The following is an 11,667-nucleotide window of genomic DNA, read 5'->3' as shown; positions in this document are numbered from 1 at the left end:
GGATCAGATGCATGTACGGATGTACCCGACAACAAGACAATAAAACAGATTAATAGTCAACAATCATTTTTCTCTTTTTCATTATATTTGTTCAATCATGACGTTGTTTATTGTGTCTAATCGTTTAACCCTCGACACATTTTGATATTTCTTGTATTTTCTTGTTTCTTATGTGATGAAGGACGTGCGTCAGAGCCGCTCCCCATTTCTAATGAACTTTCTCTCTCTGTTTATTATGGGATACTACAAATATTATATTGTCAGTGTTTATTCATCTCTCTGATATATTTGACATGTTGATTATGTATTTTCAATAGTAGAAGTGTGATTTTATAAAAAATGTTTTTGCTGCAGGTTTTCATTATGTTTTATTGGGGGGGGGGGGGATATTCAGAACTCTGCACTGACAAGATTCAACTTCAATGAACTTTATTTATACGATCAAACCAAAATCAACAGAATGAATTGCTGAGTCATGAGTTGTGTGTATGTTAATGAGCTGTTCTGAGATTATATTGCTGTATCGAGTTGTTTTCTTGTAATTTAAAGTGTTTCCATTCATTTTGTACTAAATCATGAAACAGAAGTGTGATGTGTTGGTGACGATAGGCTGCTGTTAGTCCACCACACCAGTAGGGGGCGCTATACTTCATTGAATGGTATGTGCAGACTTCAGGAAATAAACAAACCAGTGTGGAACTACACCGGATGTGGTCGGTCGTTTCTCTCAGCTGTTCAGCATGTTGATGCTATAGTACACTGCAAAAACTTAAACTCTTTACAAGAATATTTGTCTAATTTCTAGTCAAAACTAATCTCTTTCCACTTAGAATAAGACTCATCACCTAAAAATTAACTTGTTTTTAAAACATTTTCACTTGTTTCAAACTAATTTCACTTGAAATAAGTAGAAAAATGAAAGAAAGTTTTTTGTGTTTGTAATAAGAAAGAAAAACTTGCTCCACTATCAGATTTTTCTACTTATTTCAAGTGAAAATCTGCTTGAAAGAAGTAAAAAGTGTCTAAAAACAAGCTGCTTTTAATGTGATGAGTCTTATTTTAAGTAGAATGAGATTAGTTTTGACTAGAAATAAGACAAATATTCTTGGTAAGAGTTTTTGCAGTGTAAGTATAGATATACTTCTCACAATCACTCTAAAGAAGATATTACAACCAGGACGTCGTCCATCCTCCATCTGTAACCGACTCCCTGAGGTCGAGTTCAGGTGGTGAATGGGCTGTTGCACTATGACCAGCGGATTTAACATTTAAAAGCTAAGTTTGACTCTCCAGAATTAACATTGTAGATATCAACAACGTCTTTCTGACTGGTCCTAACTACATTTTGAATAGTTACATGTTTAACCCCTTCCTGGTCAGTTATTTTAGCTGCAAAAACACATGGTTTCTATATACCTATGGGCCTCTATGGTCTTTAGGGCTGGTGACAGTATTTTAGTGATAAAAAGAGATATGCAAAATCCCCTCTGTAAAAACTTCTAAAAAAAATATGTCAACAAAATAAAACAAGAATTTTGAAAGTGGCTTTATCCATGGTTTTGATTTCAGTTCTGGAAATTAGCGAATATTTCATTAAATATTGCCTCATTTACATATTTAAACATAAAATTTGACAAAACTTGTAATACAAAAAACATTTGTCTTAATGTGAGTGATAAACTGTTAGTTCAGTCAGGACCACTATGTCAAAATAATCTTTATTTACTTGCACAGTTTTATTTGCAAGAATGACAGCACTTTATGTGAATAAAGACGTGTGGATGGAAACATGGTGACTGTTTCAGCTGTTGTTGTTGTTGTTGTTGTTGCTGTCGGTCACGAGTCTGTGGGGGGGTCAAAGGGACACACACACACACACACACACACACACACACACACACACACACACACACACACACACACACACACACAGTCACAGATAGACACACAGACACACACACCCACACAAAGAGCTTATGGACAGTTCATAGATCTTTCATAGATAGGCCTATGTAAGTTATTGTGGCTGAATTTGTCTTCATTTATGTTACTTTGTAAAAAATGTCATTTAGGCTTTTGTCTTAGTTGTTAAATGTTGTTCTTTGGCAATATTTGGATTTTTTCATTGCTATTATATTTTTGTCAGAGGTCAGAGGTCAGAGGTCACACAGAGTGACTGTGGAGTTGGTGCCGAACACAAACCCCGGGAACAGCGTCTGAGTGAAGTTGGTGTTGAAGGTGTGGAGGTGGATGAGGGAGTCGGAGGAGGAAGAGACGCTGTAGAAGGACACGGCGCCGGCTGCACAGTCCACGTACACGCCCACGTGGTGGCGGCCGGTGGCGCAGTGGGCGTGGGCCTCGCCGCCACGGGGCAGGGCGACGGCCGTCTCCCTCTTGTCGTGGTAGGCGTAGCACCCGGACTCGGAGCAGTACAGACACCAGGACTGAGCGTTGGCGCCGAGGCAGCAGTCGTCGCTGAGGCCGCGGCGCCGGACGCTGCGGTACGCCACGGCCACGAACACCTCGCCGCCGCACTCGGCCTCCCAGTAGCAGCGGCCGCTCAGCCCGGCCCGGCACAGCAGCTGGTGGCACGCCTCGAAGCGCGCGGCGTGCTGCGCGTACGGCTGCTCCTCCTCCACCAGCGTCACCGTGCGGCCGCCGTCCGACAGCCGCAGGAAACCGTTCACCGTGTCCGAGTCCACGCGCAGCTCGCAGGCGTCTGAGGACACGACGAGACGACACACAGGGACATAGGGACATGTAAGACATCTGACTGGCTGAGAGCTGGATATATGAAGACCGTTATTATTATAACAAAGACAAAGTGGAGATTAAAGGGATAGTTGAAGGGATAGGTGAAGACAGCAGCTTCACTCCTGAGTCCTGCAGGTTGTTGTTACTCAGGTCCAGGTGTCTCAGACTAGAGGACTGGGAGCTGAGGACTGAGGACAGATTTTTGCTTCTCTGAGTTACAGGGGGTCTCGGCGTAGCAGTGCATGTCCATATGACGGTTGCAAATGGATACCAACTGTCTTCGTAACAAAAAGACACACCAAAAAACATCCAAATACCTCCATAGTGCTCGTATGTAACGTCCCTCTTGTATTGAAGCCCTGAAATGCAGAATTGTCCCAAAAAAAATTAAATAAGTCAATATTTCAAGCTTGTTTTGTAGCGGAAGCTTCTTGAAGCTCCTCTTCCCAGTTCTTCCGAATTTGACGAACCGGGAAGAGGAGCTTCCGTTACAAAACAAGCTTGAAATATAGACTTATTTAATTTTTTTGGGGACAATTCTGCATTTCGGGGCTTCAATACAAGAGGGACATTACATACGAGCAGCATGGAGGTATTTGGATGTTTTTTGGTGTGTCTTTTTGTTATGAAGACAGTTGGTATCCATTAGCAACCGTCATATGGACATGCACTGCTACGCCGAGACCCCCTGTAACTCAGAGAAGCCACGGAGGACTCTGAAACTTCTCCCAGTCCTTAGTCCACACGAGGGGGAGGAGATCATGAGAATGATAATTTTGGGTGAACTATCCCATTAAGCTCAGTCTGCTCTCCCTGTACCACAACCCCCCCTCACCCCCCCAACAGGCCGCCTCCATCAGTTCCTTCTGACTCGACTGTTTTCTTTTCTGTTCACAACATCTGCTGCTCTGACAATGAACACTTACACTTCCTCAGACCAGGTCTCAGCCAGCGCTCTCCACCGTGTTCCAGCCTGAAGACACACAGCAGCATCATCATCATCATCATCATCATCATCATCATCATCATCATCATCATCATCAGCATCATCATCATCATCATCATCATCAGATAAGACCTTGAAGGTCTTAAAAACCTGAGCTGTGTCTCAGTGTGAATCCTTCCACAGGTTCACTGTCATGTAGTTTACCATCTACACTAATCTAATCTAATAATACTGTTGTAGTGCATGTAAAGTTCGTATGCTCATAAAGAAAGCTTCACTTGAACTTTTATACTAGCTTCAGCTAATTGTTTATTTTGTAATTCACATTGTCTCATGCTAGAACTTCTACTTCCTGTAATCACATTCAGTCTCACTCTCACTCTCTCTCTCTCAGGTCCCTTGAGGTTATACTGCCACCTATGGTATGTTCTCAAACTTTTTTTTTTAAATCAAGGACCCCTAAATTGACACAAATTAGTACACGGACCCCAATTGGCCAAAATTTTGAAGCAAAATACACAAATATTTTTTTATCTGAGACTGAAAAACATTACTTTTTCAGTCATTGTAGCCTACTTTCAAATTAGGGCCAATGGCGTGAATTTTTGGAAATATTATAGAGACATTTCTGGAAAAAAGTGGTAAGATATATATATATATATATATATATTTTTTTTTTTTAAGTTAAATTACATTTCTAAAAAAAATAAAAATAAAATAATTTCTCCAAAAAATTCTAGAAAAAAGTGGTAAAATTAAAGAAAAAGTTGGGGACCCCCTTGAACACTCTCAAGGACCCCTGAGGGTCCCCGAACCCCACTTTGAGAACCATTGTGCTACCACATATCACTACAGTGCACTTACCGGAACTAACGATGGCAACGGTTGCCAACATCAACACGCTACTGTCAACGCATCTACCGGCTTCTTTTGTTTCTAATTTCAATCAGCGATAACGAACGCCTTTCTGAGGTGGAGATTATACCGCTGCCGCGTCAGCTGGATCCTCTAACTGGTAGAAAACACTGGCCTACCAGTATGTTGATTAGATGGTATACTCCACTACGTAGCCCAGACGACGATCATTGAGGATGGGAAGTGTCCACTGCTCCACACTCAACTTTTGGACTGTTTTGAGTGCACCAGTCCACTGCATATTGACAAACTTGTGAATTGAGACGCACTTACATACTCAAAATACTTAGTTTAAGTATGGAAGTATTCAAACTGAGACACATCATTGGTCTAACTAGGTCTTTATGATGGATGTGAAACAAGCAGTGTTGGTTCGTTCCTACCTGAGAGTGTCCAGTCTCCAGTCTGGACTCTCCAGTCCAGCAGACAGCAGCTTCTCTCCTGAGGCTCCTGGATGGTTGTAGCTCAGGTCCAGCTCTCTGAGGTGGGAGGGGTTGGAGCTCAGTGCCGAGGCCAGAGAAGCACAGCCTTCCTCTGTGACCAGACATCCTGAAAGACTGAACACACATCCATCCATCCATCCTATTAAATCCTGTGCAAACATTCATTCAAGTCTAAAGAATTTCAGAGAACATCGAAATGCCATTGAAGGAAGAGTTTTAAAGGGACAATGAGGAGTTTGTATTTGGTTATAAAAAAGTCTCACATTAATGTGGATGAATCTACGTTACCACTTGTTAATGGGCCCATTTTCGATCAATATATCGTTTTGTCTCTATCGTTATTTTGTTATTTTAATTAATGGTGGAAATGCGGGCGAGCCGACCAGCGTTTCCTTACTTTCGGTTTCGCTGACGCTGCCCTGATAAAGACTTGAATGCATGGATGTATAATTAACATGCTTTAATATGATGCCTTTCAGATTGGGTTGTGACACCTCTGGCTCACCTGAGAGTCTCCAGTCTGCAGTGTGGACTCTCCAGTCCACCAGACAGCAGCTTCACTCCTGAGTCCTGCAGGTCGTTGTTACTCAGGTCCAGGTGTCTCAGACTAGAGGACTGGGAGCTGAGGACTGAGGACAGAGCTTCACAGCTTCTCTCTGAGAGGTTACAGCTGCTCAGTCTGAGGAAGATGTGATGTCTGTATTAACTGAAACTTATATGTTGTAGTGTTAACCAATGTTAAAAACATGGGAGACCATAGACATGAGATCAGTTTTTACATTATAATAATATGAACACACTTGAATATTTAGCCCTACATGCAAAACCTCCAAGTCTCCATTTACAGTCAGACCAACCATCACCTGAGAGTCTCCAGTCTGCAGTGTGGACTCTCCAGTCCAGCAGACAGCAGCTTCACTCCTGAGTCCTGGAGGTTGTTGTTACTCAGGTCCAGGAGTCTGAGACTAGAGGACTGGGAGCTGAGGACTGAGGACAGAGCTTCACAGCTTCTCTCTGAGAGGTTACAGCCTCTCAGGCTGAAAAAGAGTGAGTGACAAACAATGACATGTTCATATTTTCATCTGTGAATCTTATGAATATTCATGCAGATGCTTTGCCTTTGGTTCAGTATGCTCTAGATTGTAAAAGATAATCTGCCATATTCGAATGCAGAGCTACAAAACAGCAGTGGCAGTTCCATTTCCACCTTAACCACCACTGTACATTGGTTTGTCTTAAGAGGTGTAGGTCTCAGAGGCATTCCTTCATAGGCTGAATCTGCCTGACATACAGTGAGATCATCTGGAGAGAACCACGGGTATAGTTGGGTGTCATCAGCATAACGTAGTGTATATGACAGCATCAGTCCTAGGGCATATGATAATGATGTTTGTTGTTGTGAGAACACACTGAAGCAGAGACTAGAGACAATGAAGGAGGTGTCCTGTGTTTGTGTCTTGTTTCAGCAAATTCTGGACAATGCAACAGAAATATGGGTTAGGGTTAGTTTAAGTTTGATACGGAGGAGGAACTGGTTGAGTGTGAGTTTAGTTGAGGCATCACATCACATCAGATACTATAAGGTAACAGTGGGCAGGTGTCAGTTGACTTACAGAGCTCTGTTGGCGGCTTTGACCACCGGCAGCAGCCTCAGAAGAGCCTCCTCTGAAGCAGAGTACTTCTTCAGGTCGAACACGTTCAGATCTTCTCCTGACGACAGTAGGATGAAGACCAGAGCGGACCACTGAGCAGGAGAGAGCTTATCCCTGGAGAGATGTCCTTTTCTCAGGGACTGTTGGATCTCCTCCACTAGAGAACGGTCGTTCAGTTCATTCAGACAGTGGAACAGGTTGATGCTTCTCTCTGGGGACAGATTCTCACTGATCCTCTCCTTGATGTACTGGACTGTTTCCTGACTGGTCTCTGAGCGAATCCTCTTGACTTTGAGCAGCTCTGACAGGAGTCTTTGGCTGGGCTGTTGGGAAAGACCCAGGAGGAAGCGGAGGAACAGGTCCAAGTGTCCGTTTGGACTCTGCAAGGCCTTGTCGATGGCGATCCTGTGGACCTCACCCACAGAAATTCGAGTGAAAAACGTCCACAGTCGTTGGGAAGTCATTTGTGGTTCAGACATCACGTTCCTGTTGTCTTTAATGAGAGACATCCTGACATACACAGCAGCCAGGAACTCCTGAACACTCAGGTGGACAAAACTGAACATCTTGTCCTCACCCCTCCTCCCTCGCTCATCTTTGAAGATCTGTGTGAAAACTCCAGAGTACACCGAGGCTCTGTCGATGTCGATACCGCTCTCCTTTAGGTCGTCCCCGTAGATGATCAGGTTTCCCTTCTCCAGCTGCTGATAGGCCAGTTTCGCCAATGATTTAATGAACTTTTTCTTCTCTGGTCCATACTTCTTTGTTGTCTCATTGATGTGAAACAACAGGAACTCTGTGTACATCTCGGTCAGGGTCTTGGGCAGCTCTCCTCCCTCTCTGGTCTTCAGCACATCCTCCAGAACCGTAGCGGTGATCCAGCAGAAGACTGGGATGTGGCACATGATGTGGAGGCTTCGGGAGGTCTTGATGTGGGAGATGATCGTTCTGGACTGGTCCTCATCTCTGAACCTCTTCCTGAAGTACTCCTCCTTCTGTGGGTCGGTGAACCCTCGGACCTCGGTCACCAAGTCCACAAAGTCAGAATGGATCTGATCGGCCGCTGCAGGTCGGGTGGTGATCCAGAGGCGAGCGGAGCGCAGCAGTTTCCCGTTGATGAGTCTCTTGAGCAGGACGTCGACCGTGGCCGTCTTCGTCACGTCGACGGAGCCGATGTCGTCCACGTGGAGGTCGAGCTGCAGGCGGCTCTCGTCCAGTCCGTCCAACACAAACAGGAGCTTGAACTGGCTCTTGTCGTAGTTGGCGTTCCCTGACGCCTGCAGAGTCGTGAAGATGTGATTCAGAGCTTCCTCCGTGACGTCCACGGTCTCTGGGATGGACTGGTGGATGAGCTCTGCCAAGGTGAAGGCCTTCCCCCGCAGCGTGTTCAGGTGACGGAAGGTGAAGGGGAAAACCAGATGCACGTCCTGATTGGATCTTTTCTCAGCCCAGTCCAACACAAACTTGTGCACAAAGAATGTTTTTCCGATCCCTGCGATTCCATTGGTCAGCACGGTTCGTATGGGCCTGTAGTTTCCAGACGGGTGTTTGAACATGTCTTTGGGGTTGATCGGCGTCTCAGTCCGCGCTTGCCCCGCCCTCTCCAGCAGTCTGACTTCGTGCTGGGTGTTGATGTGCACGTTGCCCCCGGGCGTCACCCACAGCTCGGTGTAGACCTCGTCCAGACGCCGCTCGTCCTTCTTCTGGTACCAGCCCTCCCTCACACACAGGAAGTTGTCCAGCAGGTTCGTCTGCAGCTTCGCCTGGCATTTGGTGATGAGCTCCGGTTCTGGAACTGGCAGCACCAGAGAGAAACAGTTAGTTCAGGAAACTCAGAAACTGCGGCTAGTAAATGATTAGGATGACGTCAGCCCTGGTATGTCGTGGATAATAGTGGATAATGTCCGTGAAGGTTCTCAGTCATCCAGGTCGTCTTATTCTTCTTCCTCCCCAGGAAGTTTAAACCCCATACACACCTGGAGACACGTGACTCCTAATAATAATAATAATAATACATTTAATTTAGAGGCGCCTTTCTTGACACCCAAGGTCACCTTACAGAGCATAAAATCTTAAAGGGATAGTTCAACATTTTTGAAAATTGGCCCATCGCCATGATCCCCCTAGTAATAGCAGTAGGTTCGTTACCTTTAATTGTTGGTCCAAGCTGCTTTTAGATCGGGGGAGAAGAATACCGAGCGGCGCAGCTACACTACGGAGGCTAATGGAATTTCTTGGTTTTGCTCATCAAACTCAGCAAATACACAACCAAAAAACTCAAAAACGCTGTGGTGGACAAGTTGTGACCTGCACATTTACCACGCTATGAGATAATAGCGGAAAGTTAAGAGAAGTGAAGCAAATACTCGGAACTACTTTCTTCAGTGAACCACTGGTCGGAGGGACACAGTGTGCGCACCTCAGCCAGTGCCGTAGTATACGGACGTATCTGCAGTAAACAGGCGCTTTTGAAATCACTCCGCCGAGCAGCCATCTAGAGTGTAAAGTCCGACTTTGCCTCTAAAACAACTCCATCTCGCAACTTTCCGCTATTATCTCATAGCGTGGTGAATGTGCAGGTCACAACTTGTCCACCACAGCGTTTTTGAGTTTTTTGGTTGTGTATTTGCTGAGTTTGATGAGCAAAACCAAGAAATTCCATTAGCCTCCGTAGTGTAGCTGCGCCGCTCGGTATTCTTCTCTCCCGATCTAAAAGCAGCTTGGACCAACAATTAAAGGTAACGAACCTACTGCTATTACTAGGGGGATCATGGCGATGGGCCAATTTTCAAAAATGTTGAACTATCCCTTTAACAACATTAACAACTCCTAGTCACATGACCACCCCTCCAGTTGGTCATGTGACTTTGGTTTCACTAGAAACCATCATAGGACCCCCCCCCCCCCCCCACACACACACACACACACACACACACACACACACACACACACAGACACCACACCCACACAAAGAGCTTATGGACAGTTCATAGATCTTTCATAGATAGGCCTATGTAAGTTATTGTGGCTGAATTTGTCTTCATTTATGTTACTTTGTCAAAAAGTCATTTAGGCTTTTGTCTTAGTTGTTAAATGTTGTTCTTTGGCAATATCTGGATTTTTTCATTGCTATTATATTTCTGTGTATTTGATGAGGCCTACATTTACGCGCTGATCATTAAACGAGCAAATCAGAGGTTACTCAGCAGTTACTCAGTACTTGAGTAGCTTTTTCACCAAGTACTTTCTACTCTTACTCAAGTAAATGTTTGAATGGCTACTTTTTACTTTTACTTGAGTAACATTATTCTAAAGTAACTCTACTCTTACTCTTACTTTTGGCTACTCTACCCACCTCTGCTCACATGGAAGTATTCAAGGTTATTACTTAACTCACATACTTAAAGCAGAAGTAAGCGATCCGGTGGTTTTCGCTAATGCTGCGTTCCAGGCAGGCTTTAGAAACCGTAAATTACAGCTTCAAGTCACAACTTACGACTTTGTAGCGTTCCTGGCAACCCACTCGTGTTTTTCCGACCTGTTTTACCGGTGAAAGTCACTATAACGGCCACTCGTAACTTCTGACCCGTGAACTCGTACCAGATCGAACTGGTACCACTTCACAGGTCGGAAAAACACGAGTTACGGGTTGCCTTGAACGCACCATAACAGCCCTCGTCCCTACGTCACCACATTCACGGCGTCCCTTGGCTGCACACACAGCCCTTTATGCCGTTCTCTCTCCTCATTGGATAAAGGTTGTAGGATACAAGGAAAGTTTTCTCCTGGGCTCAGAGCAGAGCAGAGGGACTGACAGACCCGTGTTTCAGACCAAACACTCTATAGAAGTGATTGCTGTCGGAAGATACAACTATTTAAGACTTAGATTAACACAAATATATCACTTACTTCTGCTTTAAGTTGGGGACACGCTATACGATTGTTAGTCCAAAGTTATTCATGATTCACAGTCGTGTTTAGGACTGACCTTCTGCTCCTGCTCCGGCCTCAGACAGCAGCTGCACCAGGTCGTTCCGGCTCATCCTCCTCAGGATGGTCCTGGTGACCTGCAGGGCCTCGTGCCCCGTGAAGGCCTGCTGCATCAGATCCACCGTCCTCCACGGCTCGGCCCCCTCCAGCCGGCGCTCCGGGATGGACGGCTGCTGCTCCGAGCCGCCGCCCTGCTTCAGCAGCCACTTGAACTTCTGGAACTCGTCGTTCCTCAGACTTTCCAGAGTGTCTAACAGGATCTGAGACGTCATCACGCCGCCTGCTGGAAGAGGAGAGGCCACGTCGTTACGCCGGCTGACAGCACGCCACAACACAAACCAGATGTAAACTGTAGAAGTTCATTATTTCATTATGAAGCTGAAACTGTTAAAGGACAATTCCGGGCAAATTCACCTCAGGCTGTATGTTCCTAACATTTTAGGTCTAACAGAAGGAATCTGAAGGTTTTCAGTTTAATATCTCCTGTTTTGTGGTAGTTATGGTCTGTCCCCGCGTCGCCACGGCAGCGATGAATGGGAGCGGATTGAAGTTCTGCTGCTTAGGCTGTTTCCATCCCTCAAAGCCACAGACAGCGTCAGATGGAGACTCAAACATGCAGCCAGAAGTTTATTTACTTCAACAAGCCGACATGTTTGTAAAACTAGATCTAATTCAAAGTCTGGCGGAGTCGAGACCCAAGTTGACGCTCGGTGTGTTCAGGTGCAGTGGGAAGCTCCCGTTTGTGTCATAAACACAGGAATATCAACTCTGGACTTGCTGCAAGTAAATAAACTTCTGGCTGCATGTTTGAGTCTCCATCTGACGCTGTCTGTGGCTTTGAGGGATGGAAACAGCCTAAGCAGCAGAACTTCAATCCGCTCCCATTCATCGTTGCTGTGGCGACGCGGGGACAGACACAACTACCGCAAAACAGGAGACATTAAACTGAACACCTTCAGATTCCTTC

The 11,667-nt window shown here is 45.2% G+C and overlaps 1 protein-coding gene across 1 annotated transcript; it reads right to left on the bottom strand.

Annotated features, from left to right (window-relative positions):
• Positions 1–2,156: 2,156 nt before the first annotated feature.
• LOC310994607 (NLR family CARD domain-containing protein 3-like) lies at positions 2,157–10,972 on the bottom strand (the record flags this gene model as incomplete). The annotated part of the gene is made up of 6 exons (XM_083983343.1): positions 2,157–2,719; positions 3,681–3,727; positions 4,999–5,172; positions 5,564–5,737; positions 6,672–8,505; positions 10,699–10,972. 6 exons carry the CDS (start codon positions 10,970–10,972, stop codon positions 2,157–2,159), a joined length of 3,066 nt encoding a protein of 1,021 aa, XP_083839469.1.
• Positions 10,973–11,667: the final 695 nt, after the last annotated feature.

The sequence above is a fragment of the Trachurus trachurus genome (assembly GCF_905171665.1).
Source record: "Trachurus trachurus genome assembly, chromosome: 1".
In the NCBI taxonomy this organism is placed as follows: domain Eukaryota; kingdom Metazoa; phylum Chordata; class Actinopteri; order Carangiformes; family Carangidae; genus Trachurus; species Trachurus trachurus.
The sequence above is the reverse complement of the archived record's forward strand: the minus strand, read 5'-3'. Positions and strand labels throughout refer to the sequence as shown.